The sequence below is a fragment of the Penicillium hordei genome (assembly GCF_028827395.1).
Source record: "Penicillium hordei strain IBT 12815 chromosome Unknown utg000005l_segment0_segment0, whole genome shotgun sequence".
Taxonomy (NCBI): domain Eukaryota; kingdom Fungi; phylum Ascomycota; class Eurotiomycetes; order Eurotiales; family Aspergillaceae; genus Penicillium; species Penicillium hordei.
The window spans coordinates 3,552,040-3,576,794 of record NW_026623146.1 but is presented as its reverse complement, the minus strand read 5'-3'; the positions used below and the strand labels follow the sequence as shown (position 1 = coordinate 3,576,794).

Here is a 24,755-nt window from a genome sequence, read left to right as displayed (position 1 = left end):
CGGCTTTTTACTCGCATCTATTCTCAAATCTGTCATGGCTTCCACCAAGGTGCCGGTCTACTCGACCAATGGTCCGTAATCCCGATCTACTATATACAGCAACAACACTAACAGTTGAGTGATAGATCTCAAGTCTACGAGCGACGATGCTCTCCTTCCTTACCTCACCAATCTTCCCGCGCCATATGCTTTCACTCCGGATTACTCGAAGACAAACATTCGCTTCCTGCTTGGATATAGCGCTGTCGCAATCGCAGGGTTTACTTTCTACGCAGACCGTACGCTTGGTTGGGAAGCAACTACCTCGCCCTGGATTATCACGGCAGTAGGGACCTACTTTGTCTTGAACAGCATTCTGACATACTGGATTTGGGCTGTTGAGGCTGGCGAGGTATACTCCGGAAAGAGGAAGACTGGAGAGACGGTATGTCAATTGATCTTCAACTCTTTCGAGATTCTATTTTCTTAGCAGGTGACTAACAGACTTATTCATAGATATCTGTCTCATCATCAGCCAAAAAGTTCTCCAAGCTCTACAAGCTCCATGTCACATATAAGTCTGCCTCCGGAAAGGTTCTCCAGGACAAGCGGTGCGAAGCGCCCTTCACAACTTGGTTCTCAGCAGATGGTGTATTCCACCCCGAGCCTTTTCGTCGCTGGGTGGCCAGCGAGATTGATGTTTTGAGATTGGCGGCGAAGGAGAATGAAAAGAAGTCGGGCTAAAATGGAAGGTTACCTATCAATTACTACCAGCGGTTATGTTTTCGGGGCTATTACAAAATGCAAAGCTAGTTCAATCTCTAAAAGAGATTCAGAAGATTGCATTGGAGTTACATGTTCAAATGAGCAAAGGAGATATCAGTTTCCTGTGCTTTGGTTTCCATTTGGCTAGTTAATCAGACGCATCCCAACAGTGTACGTGACTATTTCAATATTGTCCGGCAGTGAAACCAATTTCATGTGCAATATCTACACTTCGCTCGATATGTGAGCAAACCTACTCTAGATTAGGGCCCTTTAGCTTGATCTATTAGAATAGGATGTCCTACCTAGGGCTATTGAGCTCACGTGGATCTTTACTTTTCTGGAAGGAGCCCTGGAGCTCGACTGCACTTTCCAGACTTGAAGAGTTCAAGCTGACTCGAACCTCCCAAGTTCAGAGTTTTGGGACTCAACAAGCTTGGAAGCCTAGGTTGAACTTGGAACAACTTTGTCTTTGATCTGCTCCTATCACATATCATCTTACTGCTCAACTGCTCTTAAGGTATATGGTTTTACTCTCAGTCAAGTCCATGCTGTCAAGACCTCTTCATATCTATCTCTTGCAGCCTTGAGGACCTCCAATATGGGGTGTAAATCATCTGTCTTCGTTCGACCTCAGGGTAAGCTCTCATCCTACAGAAACCCGTTGTATGAGTGAGTGGCCGAACTAACAACCCGAACATTTCAGTTCTCCCAGAAATAATAATATCCCTTGTCTGGGTTTCCCAACAGGAGATTGAAGCCCTCGTCAATGCCACCGACACGCTCGAGATCACACGACGGGAGCCAGGCATAACATGGGCCACAACACCAACAACGACATATGCAACAACCACGCTGCCCACTGATGATCACGAAGAAAAGGAAGCCGAGCCCACTGCTGAGCAAACCCGACAGGGTCAAATTTACCATATTCAAACAAAGGCACTTGACCGGCCGGTTAAATATACCAGTCAAATACGCCTCATGGTCCTGCCATTTGGGTTCCAATTCTTAGGGACCGAGGGCTACGATGTAGCACCCGGTCTCCAATTCGTGGCACGTCACGCTGTAGTCATTGCCTTGCCTCTCGTGCCTGTTCTTCCTCGAAGACTTCTCCGGGAGATCTACGTCCGTGAAGACACCGCAACGTCGGCGACAGAGTCACTGGGGCATGTGTTGGCTGGGGTGGATCGGTTTGCTTTTTGGGAGAGTAACTTGAAGGAACTCGTCCTCTGGTGGCTGTCCCTACTGAGACCCCACTGGTTTTTAGTTGCGTGTGCTTTGGTGCTTGTTCTCATGTTTATCCTGGTGATTATCTTGTCTTAACGGGCTTGTCCTTGAGAGCCATTGGCTGACTGGCTTGGCTCTTAGGGTGTGGTGTGCCTCAATGTCATTACCTTGAAGCGCTGGAAGCTTCAAAGTATGGAATTTTCTAATGTGGCAATTCGAAACTGCCAGAATGTTAGGTCCGTTTGTCTGTACAGCGGTGTTCTGTTCATGTCAAAGTGGACTTAATAGTTCTTTATGTGTTATAATGATTTGGCTGTTGTCAGTCCCAGTTGTTCTCGTGACAATTTGTTATTATATCAATATCATCATCCGACCCCAGCAGCGAGGTCTTCTATTGGAGTATTATGCAACATCAGGGTGCGTAAATAATAAGCTAAGTTAATACACAAGAAACAGTCTTTTGTTATGGAAGAATAGACAAGGTCAACAGAGCCAACCTCTGTAAGTTCCAGGTGTGGAATGCGACTGGGAGATATCTAAGCACAGGAAACAAAAGAAGAAACATGAAGTTTCAGAGTATAATCGAAATGGCTAATAACAAACAGAATATCTATAATTTTTTACGGAAAGGCCAGCTCAGGGCGTAGCCATCGAGATCAAAATTTCAATCAGTGGTGAGCAACCTATGATGATGCCTCAAGGGTGCCAGGACGTTCAGTGGCCTCGGCGGGCTTGACATCATCCAGTCGCTTGTTCTGGATGAGTCTCTGTAATTTGTTATGTTAGATGATGTTTCAAAGAACCACTGGGCATGTGAATAAAGTATAAAGACGAAACATACCAGCAAGTTCCGTAACAGAACAACAATGGTGACCTTTCCAATAGACGGAACGAAGAGCGAGGCCTTGTCTCGGACCTCGTGGGGGAAGTTCTATATCAAAACAGTCAGCAACCACAACCTCTTCACCAGACTCAAATGCGCAAAAGAAAACATACCTTCTCGCTAGAGAAGTTGACACAAACAGCACCCTCACGCAAAAGGCTAGTATCGAACTTGTACTTATCACTGGGCACACCAGTAATAACCACATCACAAAGCGGTACAACATCCTTCAAAGTCTTTCCCTCAAGATCAACAATTTCATGCATCTTCTTCTGCAATCCCTCACCACGAGTAAACTTCTGCACACCAGTAATATCAACTGAGTAAACACAAGCGCCATCATTAGCAAGCAGAGCAGCAAGCGGACGACCCACGACCTCAGAGCGGTTCACAACGCAGATCGTGTGTCCGAAGAGACGGTTTCCGTAAGGCAGGATGGTGTTGTAGATGTTGAGGTACTCGAGGATCTTGATGTTGGCCAGCGGGGTGCAGGGCAGGATGGACTTCTGGCGCTTGGCTTCGCCGTCCAGGAAACGGATGTTCTGGTACATGTTGAAGATGTAGCGGTGGCTCAGGCCCTCGACGTCTTTGGTTACGTCGACTATCTGCTGCAGGTACTGATCCTGACGGGTGCCGAAGATCGGGTAGTAGACGATTATGCCGTCGACGTTGTTGTCGGTGTTTGCGTTCAAGATGGCTTGTTCGATGTCGTCGCGGGACACTTGGCGCATGGAGTACTTGAAACCGCTGAGGAAGGCATTATGTTAGTAGGCTGTTTTAATTGGAGTGTTGGCTGTGCTTTTGGATCCGTTTGGTTGGCTTTTTCGGTATTTTGTGTTTTTTTTTTTTTTTTTGGCCGAGGGATATGTATGAATCATACTAATTACCCCCACCATTCAGCCCACCAAAGAAGCAATTGGAGCCATTGAAGCCGGGTAATGTCAAAATAATGTAGAAACTCACTTCTCCTCGCAGGTCTTCTGCGTCATCTGCGCATAGGTCATTGCGGCAGGGTCATTATTAGCCAATAGGCCGACCAAGTGAGGCGGCTTCTCCAGAGTCTTGAGGCCCTCGTGGACTTCAGTGAGGAGGTGGTTGGCAACGTTCTTGCTCAACATCACCTTGCAGGAGGAAGGGGGTTTATCGGTAGGCGCAGACATGACGGCAATAGGACGATAATAAAAATATAATCAGTATCAGAGAGAATGGTGAAGGTCCTCAGACGCGGGGGACTTTGTGATCTCCGGGAAAATCTTGATCGCTTATCGATAACAGATCGGATGCCGGTTTCGGCCTCTACTGCCGGGTCGTGTCTTTTAGATGGCATAGGGGTTATAGAATAGCCATGAGAATATAGATAGAACTAGGGCTTATAATCTTTGTTCTCAATCGATTGGCATGTATATAGACTCAAGTTTTTGTTCGGTTGAGGCATACCACTCGCCTCTTCATCTGACATGTGCGAATACATCCCTGGACAGTCGTGCAAAACAAATCTACAGTTACGTTCTACAATTACAGTATAAACGATTGAACAAATGAAAATAATTGCGGTCCAACATGGAGAGCATAAGGAGACCAGACGGAATTAGAACGGTCGTCCACCCATCTCGCGCCCCGATGCGCGGATAAAATCTAAACGTACAGGATATAATCACATTTTGGCAGACCAAAGTCATTTTAGTTCTCGCTCGAACAGCACTACGGGAAATCCTTGGTACGCCCCCCAGGATCATGCAGATAATTACATCGCTACATCCAGGGGCAGACTGGGATCTCCTGCCAGGCACCGGCACCAAGAAGAACAGAAAAACAATGGGCTCAAAATTGTACAGGCTATCTTGTCTATACACATAGAGTCAAGAAAACAAAGCCGACCACGAAGGATCATCCGAGTTATTTCTTCACTTATGCGTTGAAGGTGGAGTTGAAGGCGGAGATGGTCTTCTTGAGGGCAGCCTCAGTCTCCTTGGAGACCTGGCCCTCCTTCTCGATGGTGGCCTGGATCTCGGGGTGGCTGCTCTTGAGGTGAGCAAGGAGGTCAGACTCCCAGGTGAGGATCTTGTCGACGGGGATGGTGTCGAGGAGACCGTTAACACCAGCGAAGATCAGAGGAACCATGTCGGTAACGGCCATGGGGGAGTACTGCTTCTGCTTGAGGAGCTCGGTCAGACGCTCACCACGGGCAAGGGTCTGCTTGGTGGAGGCATCGAGATCGGAACCGAACTGGGCGAAGGCAGCGACCTCACGGTACTGAGCCAAGAACAGCTTGAGGGAACCGGCGACCTGCTTCATGGCCTTGACCTGGGCGGCGGAACCGACACGGGACACGGACAGACCGACGTTAATGGCGGGACGGATACCCTTGTAGAACAGCTCGGACTCCAAGAAGATCTGACCGTCAGTGATGGAAATGACGTTGGTGGGAATGTAAGCGGACACATCACCACCCTGGGTCTCAATGACGGGAAGGGCAGTCAAGGAACCAGCACCGTGGGTCTTGTTCATCTTGGCGGCACGCTCGAGGAGACGAGAGTGCAGGTAGAAAACGTCACCGGGGTAGGCCTCACGTCCGGGGGGACGACGGAGGAGCAGAGACATCTGACGGTAGGCAACGGCCTGCTTGGACAGATCATCGTAGATGATGACGGCGTGGCGGGCGTTGTCACGGAACCACTCACCCATGGCACAGCCAGTGAAGGGAGCAATGTACTGCAGGGGAGCGGCCTCAGAGGCAGTGGCAGCGATGATGACAGAGTACTTCATGGCGTCCTGCTCCTCAAGGGTCTTGACGAGCTGAGCGACGGTGGAACGCTTCTGACCAACGGCAACGTAGATACAGTAGAGCTTCTCCTCCTCGGTGGCGGTCTTGCTGTTGTTCCAACGCTTCTGGTTGAGCATGGTGTCGAGAGCGACAGCGGTCTTACCGGTCTGACGATCACCAATGATCAACTCACGCTGACCACGGCCAATGGGGACCATGGAGTCAACACACTTCATACCAGTCTGCACTGGCTGGTTGACGGACTGACGGGGCAGAATGCCGGGGGCCTTGAGCTGGGCACGGCGCTTCTCCTTGGTGTTAAGGGGACCCTTGCCATCGATGGGGTTACCGAGAGCATCGACGACACGGCCGAGCAGCTCGGGACCGACGGGAACCTCGACCTAGAGGTGGTGTTAGAAATTTTGCCAAGGGGCTGATGGATTCAGGGTCCAATATCAGAATGAACCCAGGGGTTGGATTGAAGTGCTTACAATCTCGCCGGTACGCTTGACGGTCTCACCCTCCTTGACGAGACGGTCGGAACCGAAAAGCACGACACCGACCTGGCCGGCCTCGAGGTTCATGCACATACCCTTAACGCCGGAAGCGAACCTGAAGATGAGTTAGTTTTCGGGTTTGGATAATGCCAAGACTTTGGGGTTTCACATACTCGACCAGCTCCTCAGCCTGGACGTTGGACATGCCGTGAACACGGGCGATACCATCACTATTTAAAGCTCAATTAGTTTCTGTATCGGTATTTTGTCGATTGTTGATAAACAATGGCGGATTCGATGAAATTGTAGCCGGGGACCGAATTTTTTTTCGCGCCCCCAGCCGGCTAGGGAGAATTGACGTACCCGACCGACAGAACACGACCGGTCTCAGCGAGACCAGCCTCCTCAGAGACACCACGGATGCGCTGCTCAAGGATGGAGGAGACCTCGGTAGGGGTAGCCTTGGCCTCGGAAGCGTACGAGCGAACGCCGTTGAGAGGACCGGCAGCAGCCGCGCGGACCTGTAATGGACGAAAAACCTGTTAATGACCATCCCAGAGAAGGACAATGTGTCCAAGCCATTGTTGAAGTATCGTTGTCGAGGTATGATGAGGTATGAGCATCGATCGAGCTCAAGATTGAGATGAAGGATGTCGAACTGGCGATGGACGAAGGCGGCTGGGATGGGTTAGACTCACCGAGGCGATGCGGCCAGTGGCCGAAACGGCCGCAACGGAGCGGCTGGACGACCGCAGAGCGTTTCTGAACATTGTGAAAGGGGGTTCAGAGGATGGGAGGATGAATTCTCTGAGGGAGAGATGTAATTGGGGAGAGAGAACGGGAGAGGAGAGAGGATTGTGGACGGGAGGGAGAGCTTTGTCGTCGGGGGGAGGATTGGATTCTCAGGACTCGCGCTAAACCGTTTCGGACGCTGGGCCCTCCGAGGTGGCCCTAGTGAGAGGCCACGGTGTATGTTGTTACACTTTTATTATTACTACAATGCTATATTTTGATTTTATTTATTTCTATATTTTAATTTCTATGGATTCTCCAAATTTTTCAAATATTCTACAAGGTCATAATGAGTTACTTCCATTGACATTGCCGACCGGAAGAGTGTGCCACGGGCCACTGCCCTTCCGTTTTTTTCTTTCTCGGATCGGCGGAATTCCTGGTCAGGTGAATCGCTTATGTCATGGTTTTCGTCACGGCAACCGAAGACGGGTGCATGTTTTGTTATAGCTCTGGTTATGTTATTATTATTTTCTTATTTCCATGTCTTTATACTTGCTCGTATGATACTACCATACCAATACAATCATACATCAGCCAAAACATTAACACCTATTCCACGGGAAAGGGATAAGTACATCCCAAATTGGCCAAAAGGCAATGCAAAATAACACTCGCAAAAGGATAGGAGGGGGAAAAAAAAAAAAAAAACAAAAAAGGACACAAGCAATCGCTTTGCTAATAACAGAAATATGAATCAACGCGCTCATGAAGCTACTAAAGCTTTCAACATCAAATCGAGAACAACATAGAGCACCCGGTCTTGGCGAACAATATCTCCCCTTACTGCATGCTGTACGCATAAGTCAGCAGCTATTGGGCCGCCTTACCCTTCCCCCTTGCCATTCCCATTCCCCTCCTTCCGGAACTTAAGAATCTCCAGCTCAACGCCCTTCTCAAACCGCTTCTTAAGCTCCGAGCGATATCCGAAGAAGAACAGAACCTCCATCCAGACAAATAGCGGCGCAAGCAGTAAAGCCTGGACAAGATTATCCAACAAGGCAGGGGCTCGCTTCTCAAACACGCCGTGTCCGATAAACTGCGCCAACCATGACACGATGTGGATGCCACCAGCCCAGTAGTTCACGATGCTGCCGTGTGTGCTGAGGAAGTAGTTTCCGTAGTATGCAGATGTGATCACGGCAGGTGCGAGTAGGCCGCCAGCTATGGGCTCTAGGAGGACATAAAATGTGGCGTAGATGAGGGCGCCGATTGTTCCGGCATTTGCCGGCAGATATTCGATTTGGATGGCGTCCGGGAGGGTAAAGAAGGGCGGGCAGTTGCAGGCCTTGGGAATCGCTGTTAGTGCCTTTGTACACTGCGGTTATCTTATTTAGTTGGGAGGAAAAGCCGAGTATTACGTACGAGGACGATGCCGGTAAACAGTAGGATAGGGACGCAAGTGATGTGGATTGCGACGTTGACCTGCGCTGTTAGTAAGTGTGCGCTATTGGCGATGGGGATAAGGCCGCTGTACGGGATTGCTATGGTAGGCTCCGTACTAGTTCTCAGTCAGCTATCGTCGTTCCGGTGGTTCCAAGGTTGGATATGGATGCTTACGAAGAGCAACTGTTTCTCAAGATTAAGCGCCATCTTGCCGGGTATTCCGGGTAGGAAACAAAAAGATGGGGAATTCTGGGGGATATTTTTGCGGGGGATGAGATCAGGCAAGTGGCATCATCTTTTTAGCGGGAAATGTTGAGTGGTGCAATTGATATTCAAGTTACTGGCCCTGGCGTCATGTGGTCGCCGAAGACGTTGGGTCTTGGCAGCGTAACGGCATATACCGGCTCCAGGCGTGGCAACCACCATTCACAGGCTTATCGGACGATCTACATTATAGCTTTATTAGGAGACCTGTGCTGCGATTAATGGATTATCTACATATATACTTACGATTAAGGACCTCTCCCATGTCTCATTAAACCGATCGTTGACTATACAATATTGTAATGTCTACATACCTATGTAGGTAGTATAGAATGTTCCGATGAGGCTTTGGACTCTATTTTCCCTACAGTTTCAGGTGTTTTTCTCTGGGATCTTTGGAATTGTGGGATGAAGTTCTATTGAGGTCCTCCAAATCGTCAATTTACAACTCGGTTGCGATGTGAATATCGAAATCGAAGATACCAGCAGGTGGATATATATAGCTTCAGGGTATACATTCAACTGGAAGCTGAAACACAATAATCCGTCAAAACCAACCGAACAAGGGTATATATGGCTTAAAATGGGAGTATAAGGTACACCAAACGCCCAAACTCGGCAAAGTTCATTATTTACTTCTATACATGTTGTCAAACATTTATGGTCTGCTATAGGTCATCCAAACATTCTTCATATAAGAAGCAATCCTCCACCCAGTTAAGGATATAGTATTGTTAAGCGTACTACTGACTACCTATTTCAGAAAGTAACGTATCAAATGAAAAACGAAGTTTCAAAGACTTGAAACGTGCAAATATCAAATCAACTTCCCACCGATCAAGAATCATACCACGTGACTCCACCCAACCAAACTTGGCCCACTAGACCGGAGATGCTCTTACGAAGGGAAAGCTTGCGCCTGCAGCAACTGTATCTGCCTACTCGTTCAAGATCCAAGGCAGATACAATTTCTGCCACTCCCACGGCTACTCGGGTCTCATTTCGCTCATTCCTGGCAGTCACATTTTGTTTGTGCTTTTTCCGTTGCAGGTCATGAGCGCGTGGTCGAAAACGCCGTCCCTCGACCTCGATTGACAGCATCACTGTCCCCGAAAGCGACTTGAATCTTTCCACTCCGCACTTCGGCATTAGCGCATTTTTATCCAACCATAACCGCGACGATGTTTTTCCTCAAAGAAGAGACCAAGGTGATCTCGATGCACCCGTCCTATTTCGGACCCAACATGCGAGAGTACCTCATCGGTCGGCTCAACGAGGAGGAAGAGGGACGGTGTACAGGTGATCACTTTGTGATCTGTGTCATGGACATGGTTGATATTGGCGAAGGGCGGGTGATGCCTGGAATCGGACAGGCGGAATACACCATCAGATATCGTGCGATCATCTGGAAGCCGTTCCGTGGCGAGACGGTATGCGCTTGGGATCCGAGGCTGTCGCCTTAGAGAATTCTTGCTGACTGAGCTTAGGTCGATGCCATTGTTACCTCCGTTAAGCCCACGGGTATCTTCACCCTGGCGGGCCCATTGTCTGTCTTCATTGCGCGAAAGGTATTGTTTTTGTTTGCTCTGACCTGGGACCTCTGAGTTTCACTACTGACAACCTACCAGAATATCCCCTCTGATATCAAGTGGGAGCCCAACACCGTGCCGCCGCAATACACTGATCACGCCGACCAAGTGATTGAGAAAGGAACTAGTCTGCGGTTGAAGATTCTCGGTGTCAAGCCCGACGTGGCTGCTATCAATGCCATTGGCACCATCAAGGAGGATTATCTTGGGTAAGTCATTTGCACCACGTCTAGTCCATATGTTGCTTCTAACACGGTTTTCTTTAACAGACCTTTGTAATGAGACACGATTGCAACACATACCCACCCTTTTCACCAATACGATAATCTACCATGCTATCTACCGATCCCCGAAGATAAGGCGAGTGCTTGGATGGCTTTACTGCCTCACAAGGGAAAGAAGAATTGGCCGGTCAGGAGCTGGAGTTTGACAAGTCCCTACTCGGTACACACGCCATACTTTTTGACTTGAATGGCTATACTTGAATGAAAGACCGATCATGTCTTCTACCGGAGAGTGTCCGATTTGGATCGGCATTGCAGCTGAAGTGACTTCCGACCCACCAGAGATCGTGTCAACCGCTTGAGGGGCATTTGATTTCTCTGAAATGTACAATTGCATTAAGTTGCATGTCTAAACCCTATGCAATCCATACCCCCTGTAGAGGCTTAGACCTTTAAAGTGTATTCTCCAGATTCTCCAGTTGCCGGAGAGATGAGCCAAGCCCCAAGCCTAGGCCCCGTTATGGTGAAACACTGGCGTGTTTTCAGATGATTTCAGGGATGTTTTCTATTTGCAATTTCTATGCATTTTCTATGCATTTCCCACTTTTCAGTATTATCTAACATTGGAATATGTATGCAAGGTACCGAGGACTGACTAACTCGTTCTAGCGTTTCCCCTGTGATATTATTTTGGTCGTTGTACTCCCGCACTTGGGCCTCGTAGAACAAACCGCTTCGTCTTCCTCTTCTTCTTTCTCTTTCTCTTTCTCTTCTTAATTGAAAAAAAAAAATTAGTTTCTTTGTAACTTCAATCTCGTCTAGCTTGATTCTAGAGTATTCTAGAGTAGCTATCTTCTCTGGAATATCTTTCTCCTTTCAACTCCCCCTGTCCTAGACGGTCGACAATGTCCTACTTCAAGACCGAATACCAGCGGTTCCTGGATAACCCCAGGTCTGCTAAATTGGCCGACGATGTGTCCATAATCTATGTTCCTACCACGACGAAGTTCGAGCAGGCCGACAATGTCATCACTCATGTGTTGAAGAACGCCAAGGTGGTCAAGACGAAATCGAACCAGGTCATTAGCGCCATTGAGGGATCGGACTCGCTATGTCTAGACATGGAAACAACCCTCGAATTCACTGAGGGTGGTGGGGTTTATCTCCCCTCGCTCGATGATAATTTCCTGGCCGACCGTGTCGCGACCTTCCCCACGGTAAATTCCCCGACGCGCGTCGCGTTATCGAAAGCTAATGCATCATCCTGCAGGTTCACATTGTCCACTTCGACGCGGATAAACTGATCAAGCAGATCCGCATTTACTGGGATCAAGCCTCATTGCTGAAGCAAGTCGAGGTTATTGGAGCGCGCGGACGCCAATGGCCCATTCGTGAAGGAAAAGATCAACTCCGTCTCCTCAAAACCGCCGAGACAGCGCGTTTGGCACCCTCGCAGCCTGCTTCTCAGAACTCGGAGATCAAGCTCCCCAATCGCTCATCATCCCCAGGCAAGCGCCGCATCAGAGATCCCTACGCAGCTGACTCCCTGACCGAGCTCCTCTCGCCAAGCAAGGAGACACCCAAACCTGCATCTAGCAAGAAATACACTCAAGACCCTTACGGAGCGGGTTCCTTGAATGAGATTCTGTCTCCCACCAAGAAGGCCCCCGCCCATGTGCCTCCCTTTGCGCCCTCGTCTGGGCGACCTGCCACGCGCAACTTCAGCGATATCTTCGTGAAGGATGACCATCTACCTGACTCCCCCTCGAAGCCCCAGCGCCGGGCTCTCCCGGTCGACGAAGAGGACGAAAAGGTCGCCCAAGGGCCTGTCGACGAAGCCCGTCATTTCTACAAAACCGACCCCAGAAAATACAGCCACTTTGAGATCGGCGAAGAAAATGCCGGCAGTAAAGGGCCCGTCGACGAAGACCGTCATTTCTACAAAACCGCCCCTGGAAAATACAACCACTTCGAGATTGGCGGCGACAACTCGGAGCGCGAGACAAAGGGAGAAGTCAGACAGGCCAACACCAAGCACGCAACCCACTGGGACTTCGACGACGTCGAGACCCCCGTGAAGGTCTCACGCGCTCCACGTGGACAAGAACGCCGCCACTTTGGCTTCGGCGATAACGAAGATGGCGACGGGTCTCCCCAAGGCAAGCCAAATGTGGCCAAGCCCCGCCGCGACGCAGACCGTCACTTCGAGTTGACTGATGAAGAACCCGAGGACGACGGACGGATCATCAGCTCATTCGGCGGCCGCGGAAAGCGTCTCTACGAGAACCGTCTTTTCGACGACGAGGGCCAGCCCCAGATCTCCGACAAGGAGAACAAGCCTATCCAGAAGCATGAAGCGCACAATAAGATGATGGAGTCACACTGGGATAACTATGACGAGCAGTCTCCCGAGCCTGTTAGGAGAAATGCCACCGCGCAGCGCAACCCTCTCGGCCACAACCAGCCCAGCTGGAACCATGGAGAGAACTAAGTGAGCCTGCCCTGGTCTAGGGCTTAGCTTTGATACCACATGTGTATCTCTTGTCAGCGGAGAAGTTATCTCAGCTCCGTCTCCCCGTTATACGACAAGCAACGGCCGACTCCGATCACGAGCTATGTATCGATACCCGCATGAATTTTGGACATTGTCCTTGAAACTGCAAAATCACAGAAAAAACAAAAAAATTTAAGAGGCCGATGGCTTTCCCCTTACTTCGCGCTTGGAACTTGCAGTTGGAGTCGAGTGTGAAATGCCTGGTCTGCGTGTACTACCTTCAACCCTTTGCCTTCTTGTCTATCTTCTTTTGCCTTTCTTTTTTTTACCTTTTTGTACCTTGCCCACAAAGTGTCACTAGTGTACAAGTTTATTTCCACGAGAGCGGGATTCGTTTTATCTGTTAATTTATAGTGTTTTACTTTGATTCCTCCAGCTGATTCATAAACCCCCTTTTATTTGAACTAGCATATAATAGCATAGTACACGTCTACTAAGTGATCATAGATGTCGTCATTTGAAGATTCAATTCAGTCTCATAGCTAAGTTACCCAAGCAGTAAACTAGATGGCAATCTTCGATGTCCAAATATCGAAGCTGACCGAGACAAAATATCCCAAACGACCTTTTCCAAAGACCAAGGCTGAGCGAGCGAATGTAAGTAGGTTGTCCAGTTCCAAAATGTGATATCCCTCATTCCCCCAGCAAATTGTTTCAATTCCAATTCCACTTCCACCACCAAATAAATTCATTCCAAATCATGTAGATTCCAAATAGATTCCGAAAAGATACGCAAACGCGCATAATATATATCCAATAGATGTCAAATTACAAATTCAACAACCTAGATGTAGAACATAGTCTCCGCAATATTAGGATGGATCTTGACATCCACCATACGGGACATATCCGCCGTGCCCTCAGTGCCACTGGTACTACCACCAGAAGGATCAAGCGACATGGGGTCGAATAGATCACTCAAGAAGCATCGAGCACGTGTACAAACCAGATCCGCATAGTACGCCGGCGGACAGACACTAACCGCCTTCGTAGCACGACCGAACATGTAACACATCTTGTGAGTGAGGTCTTGGAGGACATCAGCCGCGCCGGGGCCGGGGCTGCTAGCCGGGTGACGGGGGTAGAAGACCTCGTCCCAGACGGTGAAGTAGTGCGCCGGACGGGCAGTACCCTGGAGAGCGGAGTGAGCCTGTAGGAAGAAGTCCCAGTCTCGGGCCTCAGAGACGCCGCGGTCGACGACGGTTCCGGGGATTGGGTTCTCGCGGTTCGAGTCCTGTTCTGTTGTTGGGTAGAAGCGGGTGTTGTGGCGCTTTCCGACGACGACGATGGCCAGACGCGGGAGGCCTTTCTTGGTCTGGTCTGCGGGGTAGGTTTTCTTGCATGCTTCTTGAAGGAGGGGGAGTTCCTCGTCGATGACTTTGTTGTATTGGCCCTCTGAGACGCCGTCGCGGTAGACGATGATGTTCTCCGGGAGGGATCTGTTTAGTTTTCGCCAGTGCTGGAGACGGGAGGCGAGGAGGGTTTCTAGGTCGGCGACCATTTCTTGGCGGGCGCCTTGGACGCGGATCTCGGCGGGCCATTGGGCGAGGGTTGCGTCGACGGAGGCGACAATACCTGCCACGCTGGGGGCTGTGCTAGCGGAGCCTGGGGACGGGTGGGTTACGTCGATGCCGACTAGCATTGTCTTGCCTTCGGAGATTATGCCGAGGTCGGCGGTGCGCAGGGCTTGGTTGGCACCACCTAATTTGAGGTTGATTTTCAGGCCGACATTGGCGTTGTACTGGTCGTTGGAGTTGACGAGCTTTTCTGCGAGGACGTTCACGTTGCGGATTCCGCAGCGGACGTCGCAGACTTGCTTGACGCAGTTGTAGATGCCAGTGTCTTTAGTGTAGAGGATACCCAGGATGAAGACTGGGTTGTGCTGTTTTTGCAGATCGAGGACGGCTTGCTGGAGATTGTTGGCGTCGTCCTTGCCGGTCAGAACAACACGTTTTCCGGGCTTGTGGGCGTCCACGGCCATTCCCATATCCCTGAGTGTCTTTCTGAAACTTTGCAGAGACTTGTCAAGCTGCTCTGGGCTTTGGAAAACTGGGCGGGAGCCCGCATGATCAATGTAGACATAAGTCCAGGATTTCATGACCGCAGGCTTGGAGAACTGAATTTGGCGCATGTTCCAGCTGCCAAATTGAGTTCTGATTTCCTTGGTCTTGTTCCCGTCTTTGTAGTAGACATTTGGGGCGGGGAGAACACGCCCAGGGACGGTGATCAACTCAGTGGAAGAGTTAACACTGAAAGCAGACTGCAAAAAGAGGGTTAGATATCTTGACAAGGTCTTCAGAGCGAGGTAATTCTTACTAGAGTGGCATTCAGGGACTCGCCAAGTCCCAGCACACCCACGCCCTTGGTAACAATCGACTGGGCGTTCTGACCCGGCTTTCGACCCATGACGGCGAAGCGGAGCATACTGGCGGTCTGATCGCCAGAAAGCTTGGATTTAGCTGGCTGGCCAGGCTCGACTTCACAGACCTCAACTGGGACATAGACAGGTCTGTCACGAGACCCGACATTCACCACTGGGTTGTTTGCATTCAAAGTCATGTTGTATTCTAATGGGAAAGTCAGCATGTCACGAGGAGGAAGGGAGTCGAAGAAAAGATGAAGGAAAAGTGAAGATCAACAGACCCTTTTTGAAGAAGTCCGCAACGGTGATGTAGCGACCTGCTTCCGCAGGACCGGCCCTGGGCGCTTTCTTTCCCTTCTTAGCCTTGGACTCGGGCGCACTGCGCACAGCGACGGGTTGAGGGCTAGATTCGGCTAGGAAAAATTGCACATCTTGGGGACCAGCGCCGTGGGAGTTAATCTTAGGTGGGTTGGGCGACGAGCCACCATCACCGCGGCTGGCAAAGCCATAGATAGGCCTGATGCGAGGCCGGGGCTGGCCGCGACTGTTTTTGCGGGTGATATGGGTGATGCGAACGCGTAGGCTCTTGAGGAACTTCTCCAAACGATAAATGTTCCTGCTGTTGTAGCCTTGGATCACATTGGCCAACGGTCCTTCATTATAACAGGCCAGATATTTGACCTGGACGTTCAAGAGCACACGAGCAGTCGCGGCACGCACACTGACGAAGAATCCACGCAGGACAGATAGGCCACCGCCAAGGTTGAATGATTCCATAGTATCCTGACGTAGACTGTAATGTCTGTTGGCTCCGACAGAGACGACCTGGTCGTCCGTCTTGGGGGTGGTGGCCCATGATCATGTTAAGAGCAGCCACAATCTCAGACTTGGATTCAAGCATGGCACCGGCGTTGGTGGAGGTCAGGTAGTTAACCAAGTCGGCAGGATTGACCTCACCAGTATACTGGCAGGTAACCTGGTGCACCCGGGGAGGATCAATGTAGTCATCATCCACGTGCTCTTTGTATCGCACATCGAACTTCCCCTCGGTCAATTTGACACACGAGACTAGGGTAGACCGGAAGTCCGACGCAATACTGTTCTTCTGCTGAGGGAAGTGCTCCTCCAACAGCAGACGCACAATGTGTCGGGCCTTCTTGCCCACAGGGGCAGATCGGCCTGCAGAGTCGGCCGCAATGGAAATATGATAGCGGAACAGCTGCTTGTTAGGCAGGGTCAGCGGCAGGTAGTTTGCATACAAAGTCACTGGCCTGCCAGCTGTGCCGTAACCAGGACGTTCGGGATATTTTGCCTGCCTGGGAGTCTTCTGGCCGCTCACAGTAAGGGCTTTGGCAAGGTCATTTTCGGTCTTGGTGACGGTGGCATTAGGAGGTGGGATAGGTTCGCCTTGTCTATAGGCAAACAATTAGATTTGTTCAATGAGTAGCCAAGAGTGAGAGGCAAACCTGAAGATAGGCGGGCCAAAGTTGGTAGCACCACCACGTCCTCCACGGCCGCCGCGGAAATCACCACGACCACGAAAATCACCACGACCGCGGAAATCACCACCTCGGCCACGACCTCGATCACCTCCTCTAAAGTCGCCACGACCCCTATCACCACCTCGGCCTCGGAAATCACCTCGGAAATCTCCACGATTTCCATCGCCTCTACCGGCTGGGCGGAAGGCTAAATCGCCGCGACTTTCCCCGCGACCGCGACCTCGATCGGCACCCCGACCTCGATCACCCCGACCTCGATCACCACGGCCACGATCACCACGGCCACGATCACCACGTCCACGACCCCGATTGTCACTCATAATAAGGTAATGGATAAAGATGGCAATATGGGTTTGAAGATGTTAAAAATAAAAAAAAAGGAAGAAAGTGGAGAATGGGGGAATAGGGAATGGGCGGCTTATTATTATGGAGTGATGTATTGTTTGTTCTTTATTTGCTGCGCTGGCAGCTAACAGGTATATAGGAAGACCAGGGTGACAATTGGCTAATTTATTACTTTCACCACCTGGAATTCCGTTTACCTCTATTGCACATCGAATGTAAATAGTTGTACAAGCTCGTTTCTAGCTGGTATAAATGACGTGACTATGACACTTCACCCGTTTCCCCATAGTGATTCTCTACTATCATCTACTTAGTATATATGTAGTACAATATCAGGATGTGTCATGTATTTATTTATTGACACAGCAATAAGGTCATTTTTCGTATCATTTTTCTACTGTTTTTTAAAGAAAAACAAAGCACGAAACCTAGCTCTATACCCGTTGCTGTTTGTAGTCCCTGCGGTCGACCGGTAGATACATGCAAGGATATGATAGCGGTGTAGTTTTAGTTTATTTCGGTGAAAGGAAAAGTAAGACTGTGTTTCCCTAATTATGAATATTTCCGTTGGCTGCTATAGCTCTACGAGATATGAGTTGTGTGCAATAATATCCAATGATTTAATCCTGCAGTTCAGTCTTGCCCTAAGAATGTCAATTCCATGTTGCAGCCTAAATGTTGGTGTTGGTTGGTGTTGGTTGGTGTTGGTTGGTGTTTGGGTTGTATTCGATATTACATGTTATTACAATTTATAGGATGCCATATGTAGTTACCAGTGCCTCCCAGCCACATGCTCTTTGTTAATATCAGAAGCGTAATGCTCCTTAGGGCCATAATTTAAGAGGAAAGAAGCCATATCTATAGATAGTGCATGACACGTTGAAAATCTTCAAACAGGACGACAAGATGTCCACATATTTGAATATTAGTCCTTCGTAGTTTTCCTCTCTTCAATCCAGCACTTGTACAATGACCGGAGCTCTGGTATAAGAGTTGGGAATAGGATTGGTGTGAAATGGGTCTCAGGCGCTTGTGGAAATTGCGGTGAGATAATACTATACTTCCTTAGCGATATGCATTGAATTTACTGAAACATACGTAGATCCTTGTCAAAAGCAACCGGGGACCCTTTGCTTTAATTAGGTGTCCGGATATTACACTCCTGGTACTTTAACAATATATCCTGGGTCTTGCAAATTACGTGACTAGAATCCCAGACGAAGTAGAGTCTGCTCAAGTCGCGCCTCTACTTTGTGCAGGACTTATTGTCTATTCCGCTCTTAAGCGCAGCATGACCGTACCTGGCCAGTGGGTTGTCATTTCTGGCACAGAGGATGGACTGGGACACCTGGCAGTTCAATTTGCCAGCAAGAGGATAGGGTTACGTCTCATCGGCATTGACCAAGGGCAAAAAGCCGAATTGGCCAAGAACTCAGGTGCCAACCATTTTGTAGATATTTCCAAGCTTCCTACCGACGAGGACTGTATGGATTTGTCAATTCTCTAACTGGACGACTTGGGGCTCACACTGTCATTGTCTGTACCGCGGCCAATAGTGCCCACAGTCAAGGGGTTCAATTTCTAAGATTCGGCAGCACTCTGGTTTGGGTTGGGCTCCCAGCAGGTGAACAAAAGCCGATCGCTAGCGCCACTCCTGGGGGTTTGATAGCGAAACAATTGAAAATTATGGAGTCGGCTGTTGGCAACCGTATTGTGCCGAGGAGGTGTTGTAGTTCGCTGCTCGGGGAGTCGTTCAGGCCCACATACAGACGGTGCTAACGGAGGGGCTTTCGCAAATTTTCCAGGATATGAAGGTAGTAAGTTTGCTTGGGAGTGTAGTTATCGACATCGCTTGAAGCGTCTCCTGTCTTTATTGAGACTAAGCACTTTGTACATCTGTAACCCTGTACTGGAGTTGACTACATAGAATTATGATCCAACATATTAATCTAACTAGGATATTTATTCGTGCTAAAAACGGTTTATGCTGCTACTCTAGGTAGCCACCTACCTAGAACTTATGCTCAAGGGCGTGAAAAGCCTGTTCATTGAGAAGGATGTGGGATACACGAGAAATTGCATTCGGTAATGTAAAAATACATAAAACCTTCCGTGCTTCAATACTTGAGATAGAGAATGACCAATGCTAAATTATACTTTAATCTGTCTTGGGGTAAAAATCGTCTCGAAATTGTGTTGGCGTACAAACCATGCATTCCACAGTTTCCATTCTTGGCCAGGATGTGCCAATTGTACCTATCAAAAGTAAGTTAGCATCAGTAATATCTGCCCTGTGTAGAAAAAAGAGAAAATACCTCAAACCTCCGTAAAAAACTGGGTATAATCTTATAAATCTCCATTAGAGAAATATTCTTCCCAATGCAGGTCCTCGAACCGGCACCGAACTGGAGCATCATTCCATCCATAGCCTTTATTTGATCCGGCGGCGCAGTAAGCCATCTATCCGGGTTGTATAAGTCGGCGTCTGAACCAAAGATGTCTTGACGACGGTGAATAACCCAGGGGCTGCAACCAACGATTGTTCCGCCAGGAATGAAATGACCGGAGATCTCCACCCCCGATACAGGAACAACACGTTCCAGCGGAAGTCCCGCAGCGGGATGCATACGGAAAGCTTCCTTTATACAGGCATCGAGATAGGGCAGCTGTCGCGACTCTGTCCATGAGACAAGTCCTGTTGGGCGGTTCACAATCGTACCGTTGTCCACGGCAGCATCCAGCTCTTGCTTAACCCGTGTCATGCACTCCGGGTTCTTAAGTAAGTAGTAGAACGCGGCTCCAATGCTGATGGCGGTTGTTTCAGACCCGGCAAAGGCCATAGAGACGGTCATGGTAAGGATTCGTTTGTTTGTCATGAAATCTGGACGGGCTTCACCGGCCTTGAGGAACTTCGTGAGAAGGTCATCCTTTGATCCCGTTACATCAACTTTTGCTGACATACGTTCTTCCATGCGGTGCTTTGCGAAGATAGCCACAGGATGAGAATTATCTGATAAGCCTAACTTTTGAAGAAGATCAAATATTGGATTCTTCCAAAATAGCTTATCTAGCCACGGCATTTGACCAATAGGGGCAGAATAATCGAAGATATTTGCCAGGGAACTGACGATTCCATCGATGTCTTCGTTTTTCTCGATAAATCCATGGCGTTTACTATACGTGATGCTTCCAATAACATCAAAGGCAAAGAATTGTAGCCACCGTGCGAAATCACACACCGTGGATCCATCAGCGAACAGTCGGCTTGTTTGATCGAGGAAAATTTCCGTAGTCTCATCGACAATGGGCTCATACTGTACCAATGAGCTCATTGAGAACGCATGGTTGACAGAACGCCGGAGATTCGCATGGAATGTCTCATCTAGCGTAGAGAATAGTGATGGCAATGGCTCGCCTTTAGAAACGGTCATTTGTACTGGGTAAAATTCAGACTGGCACCTCAATTAGAAGCTGTGCATATTGCAGGGATCGGGATATCACTACCTTGGTGAATCCTTTGTTTAGACCGTAGATCACTTTCGTTGCCTTTGGGTCCGCGAAGGACAAAGTGCGTGGTCCCAGGCGCACGATATCACCATACCTGCGGTGTAAAGCTATGTGCGTAAGTTCAGGACGTCGACCCTTCACATCGATATATCGCCAAATATCAGTCAGGCGCGCCCAGAACGGGCCAGGAAAGATGTTTAGGGAATTGTAGAAATAATTGAGGGCAAGATAGAGTAGAAACAAGGGAGGGACTGCATAGACAGCATAGTAAAATGCAGCACCAGGAAAAGATATGATAATAGCCATAATTATGTCCGATCGCTTCGGTCTTGTACAACATAGGAACCATGAGGATGGCACGTTATATACACGATATCACACAATACACGTAATGTTCTTTCCCGCCAGAAGGAGATCATTATTTCAAAATTATTTGACGCATACAAAGATGCTGAGGTCGGCAGTTGTGCATGTCAGGATCCGATGGACGATAATGTAGGCATGTGAGGAGGTATCCCTAGGAAGCATTACCCCGTGCAAGTTTTCGATTCGTCAAAAACCGGAAGATGGATCCACTGGAACGTATTTGAGAAGATTCCCCCGTATTTAGTGGATGCGAATCATATCCCCAACTTTGCTTGTAGCCTGTGCATCGGCATTTAGGACGATATTCAACAACCGAGAATCCTTTGTAGCGCAATAGTCAACGCTATTCTGTATTAGGTTGAACTATATTTAAATACGATGTACTTTGAACTCTTATACGCAAAATATAAGACCTACATCATATCGGGATCATCTAAGCGATAACTGTATGTAGCAACGGAAGCCTTGGATAAACATAATCCGAAGTTTTCAACATCGTAGGCTCTATATAGCGAATCCAAATACAGTAGCTCAGCAATTTCAAATATACGGTCTTTTTCTACACCGAGTGGCGTTGAAATTTCAATGAAACATTTGATACTGGAAAATTATCAGACGTATAGGGGGAAATTTGCGAAATGTTTATATGGGGATTTGTATTGACCGCGAGTCTGGTGGCTGCATTAGTCTACCGCCACTATTTCCATCCACTGTTCCATATCTCCGGGCCCATAATAGTTATACCAACCCGTGCTTGGTAGAGCTGGCGTTGTCTGAAAGGACAATGGCATGAAGGCATTCTTCGACTACATGCACACTATGGGCCGGTGGTAGGCATCGCTTCAAATGCGGTATCTATGCTCGACGCCAATAATGGACTGCGGGCAATTTATGGCCATGACACTAAAGCGACGAAGGTGAGTATATCGCGTGCCGAATGAGTCTGAACCTGCAGAAGGCTAATTTTCTTTTTCGAATCCAGACCGACTGGTATCGGATTTGGAACAGCAGTGGGAAGGTAGCCAAAACTGCCTTTAGTGAGATGGATGTTAATGAGCATTCAATAAAGTGCAAACAAGTTGCGAAGGGCTATGCTATGATATTTATCCTCAGAATGAAAGACTGTATTCAAGCTGTGGTTGATTAGAGTAGAGAAACACCTGCAGAATCCGTCGCAGAGGCAAGAAAAGGCAAGACAGAGGCAGTCTTGGACATAGCCATTTACAGTCAAGCGTTTGCCTCCGATGTTCTGGGAGAAATCAGGTTTGGGGGTAGCTTTAATCTTTTGAAAACGAGAGGCGAGGGACCTCCAAAGACCATTGTTGAAGCGATCGATTTGAGCTTCCTGGTCGTGGCAAACTTGGGATACCTTCCTAGCAATCTTCGCAAGTTAAAGTCCAACGTGGTCAGGAAAATTTGCAAGTTAGCTAACATTGACTTGAGCAAGCTCCAACAGCTGTTCAAAGTGACGCAATATGCTGACAAGATTGTTCTGAAACGGAAACAAGAGAAAGCTTCACGCACCGATCCACTTCATCTGGAAGGTAACTCTTCATGATAGCTTGCATATCCCGTTCACTCAGATTGGAGAGAGGTGATAGAAGCTAAGCAAACAAGTATCGGCATGTCAATGTTGGGGTAACTCTGGTAATCGACAAGTGTGGGGTTGCGGGGAAACATCAATGGGAAACCATTCACGCTATACTATGACGACAACAACTTTGCATACAAAATAGCAACGTCAAATTTAATTAAGATTTATTGAATCATGATGTTGAGAAACCGACGATTGACCGTATGTACTTTACATGTGAACCCCTAACAGAAGATATATTTCTATTAAGCACTGCGAAGGGGTTCTCCGGAGCGATGGCGGGAAACACAATGGTAGTCAAGAGTAGCGACAAGGTGCCCTTAAATATGAGTTATAAATCGCTACTTGTCTACTTAGATATAGTGTTATATCTAATCAAATGCCAGTCCGCCGAAATTGCGAGTGGAAAAGGCCGGCTTACCCCGGGTATAATCAATATCATTTCGGGGCATGGTCAAATCTCAGGGAACATTCTATCCCATCACATGGATGTTCGTGCGTTGAGATTCATGGGATCAGGAATAACAGACGCTTGTTTCAGTCTGTTGCTACATCTAACATGAAGAACGTAATTTTGGAACTCGGTGGAAAATCCCCAGCAATTATCTTCTCTGATTCGGACATCGCAAAAGCGGTCGAAGAAACAAAAGATAGCGTACAATGGAACAGCGGTCAGGTTTGCATGGCGAACTCGAGAATCTATGCCCATGAATCGATTGCATCAACCTTTATCGAGTTATTCAACAAGCGATTTGCCGCCGTTGTAATTGGTAATCCGCTTCTACCCGACGACCCACGGGCCACCGGCAGATGAAGCACAATTCAAGCAGGTTCAGGCTTACATTGAAAGTGGAAAGAAATCTGGTAAGATGTCCTTGGGAACAGAGAAGATCGATCAGTATATTGTATTCTTTGTCCGACCCACCGTGATCCTGGAGACATAAGAGAATGCAAAAGTGATGAGGAGATATTTGACCTGTGGTTAATATCAACAGCTTCGTGGATGAAGACGACGTGGTTGCAAATGCGAACAATCCTGAGTTTGGGCTTTATGCTGCAGTCTATACTAAGGACATCAATCGTGCCATGAGAATAGCCACGAAGCTGGAGTCCGGAACCGTTAGATTTAACTGCACTAGCCCAACTACAGCTCACGATCTGCCATTTGGACGGTATAAGAGCAGTGGGCTGGGCCGGGAGGGATGGACTCCTAGTCTCAACAATTTCCTTGAGACAAAGTCCGTTCTGATAAAGGTTGACAATGCTTGAATTATGGTGATAATGCTATCGAGTATCATGTGAATATTTATTCGAAATTGCGAAGTACTTAAGGTTATTTTAAAAGAGAGCGATCCAAAGAATGAACAGTAAGAACTCTTTTTAAGCTTGAACTGGGAATACATACCCCTTACAAGCAAGTGCTATGCTGTTGAAGCCTGGTGACCGGTGGATGTAAGTGACGGATTGTACAACAGTAGATGGTACCCATGTTGTAGCCCATGCAAGCTACGCCTAATGTGACTCTAACGCCTAATCTAGACAGTTCTCCCCTTTTTTCTAAAAAAAGGTACGGGGTAGATGCGACGCCCAAGCGTTTGGATAGATCGACCTGCTACCCCTTGGGATTCGAAATATGTACTCCATACATGCATGTTTAATTGATTTGGGCCTATGAGTCACTGATCGTCGTATAGCTAGCCAATCGGCGTCAAGCCAAGGAAAAAAAGAAGTCTAGTATTGAAAATGAGAACCAACATGATGTTGGAGTTAAGGGCATATACTTGATCAGCCTTCGAGAGGAAGGAAGAATGCATCGCATCTAGCAGAAGGCAATAGACCATTTCAGAACATAAGGATATATGTACTGTCCACATATGTATATATATATATTAGCCATAATTTCCAATGTTGCGTTGTGTCTACTACCCCCCTAAGGGGAGATCATCTGGTGATAAGGAAAATCGGAGATAACGGATTAATCATCATTTCGTCGGGGACCTTTAGACCTTGTCCAGCTTCATTTTCTTATGATCATCTCTTTATTGTGATTGTTAACTCGAAAAAGAACCCTGATCGCGACTCTTAAATAAAAACCATCTCAATAGCCTTCCGAGTCTGGTTTTGGCCCCCGACCACGGCTTATCCACCCGCG

The 24,755-nt window shown here is 48.3% G+C and overlaps 12 protein-coding genes across 12 annotated transcripts; 7 read left to right on the top strand and 5 right to left on the bottom strand.

Moving 5' to 3' along the window:
- Positions 1 to 34: 34 nt before the first annotated feature.
- On the top strand, positions 35 to 723 carry N7537_010193 (signal peptidase complex subunit 2; the record flags this gene model as incomplete). Its single annotated transcript, XM_056901247.1, has 3 exons — positions 35 to 71; positions 126 to 424; positions 496 to 723. The coding sequence occupies 3 exons, from the start codon at positions 35 to 37 to the stop codon at positions 721 to 723; spliced, it is 564 nt and encodes a 187-aa protein (XP_056749915.1).
- Positions 724 to 1,345: 622 nt separating this feature from the next.
- N7537_010192 (uncharacterized protein) lies at positions 1,346 to 2,070 on the top strand (the record flags this gene model as incomplete). The annotated part of the gene is made up of 2 exons (XM_056901246.1): positions 1,346 to 1,382; positions 1,451 to 2,070. The coding sequence occupies 2 exons, from the start codon at positions 1,346 to 1,348 to the stop codon at positions 2,068 to 2,070; spliced, it is 657 nt and encodes a 218-aa protein (XP_056749914.1).
- A 447-nt stretch (positions 2,071 to 2,517) lies between these two features.
- Positions 2,518 to 4,017, bottom strand: N7537_010191 (methylenetetrahydrofolate dehydrogenase (NAD(+)); the record flags this gene model as incomplete). The annotated part of the gene is made up of 4 exons (XM_056901245.1): positions 2,518 to 2,741; positions 2,816 to 2,905; positions 2,971 to 3,604; positions 3,821 to 4,017. The coding sequence occupies 4 exons, from the start codon at positions 4,015 to 4,017 to the stop codon at positions 2,658 to 2,660; spliced, it is 1,005 nt and encodes a 334-aa protein (XP_056749913.1). The 3' UTR covers positions 2,518 to 2,657.
- A 748-nt stretch (positions 4,018 to 4,765) lies between these two features.
- N7537_010190 (F1F0 ATP synthase subunit alpha) lies at positions 4,766 to 6,888 on the bottom strand (the record flags this gene model as incomplete). The annotated part of the gene is made up of 5 exons (XM_056901244.1): positions 4,766 to 6,022; positions 6,113 to 6,233; positions 6,292 to 6,348; positions 6,482 to 6,639; positions 6,817 to 6,888. The coding sequence occupies 5 exons, from the start codon at positions 6,886 to 6,888 to the stop codon at positions 4,766 to 4,768; spliced, it is 1,665 nt and encodes a 554-aa protein (XP_056749912.1).
- Positions 6,889 to 7,736: 848 nt separating this feature from the next.
- Positions 7,737 to 8,503, bottom strand: N7537_010189 (2-hydroxy-palmitic acid dioxygenase MPO1; the record flags this gene model as incomplete). The annotated part of the gene is made up of 4 exons (XM_056901243.1): positions 7,737 to 8,198; positions 8,276 to 8,335; positions 8,388 to 8,411; positions 8,471 to 8,503. 4 exons carry the CDS (start codon positions 8,501 to 8,503, stop codon positions 7,737 to 7,739), a joined length of 579 nt encoding a protein of 192 aa, XP_056749911.1.
- Positions 8,504 to 9,385: 882 nt separating this feature from the next.
- On the top strand, positions 9,386 to 10,485 carry N7537_010188 (DNA-directed RNA polymerase II subunit RPB7). Its single transcript, XM_056901242.1, has 4 exons — positions 9,386 to 9,990; positions 10,048 to 10,128; positions 10,189 to 10,358; positions 10,419 to 10,485. The coding sequence occupies exons 1-4, from the start codon at positions 9,742 to 9,744 to the stop codon at positions 10,426 to 10,428; spliced, it is 510 nt and encodes a 169-aa protein (XP_056749910.1). The 5' UTR covers positions 9,386 to 9,741; the 3' UTR covers positions 10,429 to 10,485.
- Positions 10,486 to 11,278: 793 nt separating this feature from the next.
- On the top strand, positions 11,279 to 12,864 carry N7537_010187 (uncharacterized protein; the record flags this gene model as incomplete). The annotated part of the gene is made up of 2 exons (XM_056901241.1): positions 11,279 to 11,590; positions 11,644 to 12,864. The coding sequence occupies 2 exons, from the start codon at positions 11,279 to 11,281 to the stop codon at positions 12,862 to 12,864; spliced, it is 1,533 nt and encodes a 510-aa protein (XP_056749909.1).
- Positions 12,865 to 13,711: 847 nt separating this feature from the next.
- On the bottom strand, positions 13,712 to 17,111 carry N7537_010186 (putative RNA interference and gene silencing protein (Qde2); the record flags this gene model as incomplete). The annotated part of the gene is made up of 5 exons (XM_056901240.1): positions 13,712 to 15,187; positions 15,244 to 15,494; positions 15,571 to 16,114; positions 16,167 to 16,701; positions 16,756 to 17,111. The coding sequence occupies 5 exons, from the start codon at positions 17,109 to 17,111 to the stop codon at positions 13,712 to 13,714; spliced, it is 3,162 nt and encodes a 1,053-aa protein (XP_056749908.1).
- Positions 17,112 to 18,151: 1,040 nt separating this feature from the next.
- N7537_010185 (uncharacterized protein) lies at positions 18,152 to 18,915 on the top strand (the record flags this gene model as incomplete). The annotated part of the gene is made up of 3 exons (XM_056901239.1): positions 18,152 to 18,180; positions 18,346 to 18,572; positions 18,602 to 18,915. The coding sequence occupies 3 exons, from the start codon at positions 18,152 to 18,154 to the stop codon at positions 18,913 to 18,915; spliced, it is 570 nt and encodes a 189-aa protein (XP_056749907.1).
- Positions 18,916 to 19,287: 372 nt separating this feature from the next.
- Positions 19,288 to 20,949, bottom strand: N7537_010184 (cytochrome P450; the record flags this gene model as incomplete). Its single annotated transcript, XM_056901238.1, has 3 exons — positions 19,288 to 19,392; positions 19,452 to 20,588; positions 20,641 to 20,949. The coding sequence occupies 3 exons, from the start codon at positions 20,947 to 20,949 to the stop codon at positions 19,288 to 19,290; spliced, it is 1,551 nt and encodes a 516-aa protein (XP_056749906.1).
- A 1,831-nt stretch (positions 20,950 to 22,780) lies between these two features.
- N7537_010183 (Aldehyde dehydrogenase N-terminal) lies at positions 22,781 to 23,417 on the top strand (the record flags this gene model as incomplete). Its single annotated transcript, XM_056901237.1, has 3 exons — positions 22,781 to 22,804; positions 22,864 to 23,094; positions 23,145 to 23,417. 3 exons carry the CDS (start codon positions 22,781 to 22,783, stop codon positions 23,415 to 23,417), a joined length of 528 nt encoding a protein of 175 aa, XP_056749905.1.
- Positions 23,418 to 23,472: 55 nt separating this feature from the next.
- On the top strand, positions 23,473 to 23,872 carry N7537_010182 (uncharacterized protein; the record flags this gene model as incomplete). The annotated part of the gene is made up of 2 exons (XM_056901236.1): positions 23,473 to 23,501; positions 23,599 to 23,872. 2 exons carry the CDS (start codon positions 23,473 to 23,475, stop codon positions 23,870 to 23,872), a joined length of 303 nt encoding a protein of 100 aa, XP_056749904.1.
- Positions 23,873 to 24,755: the final 883 nt, after the last annotated feature.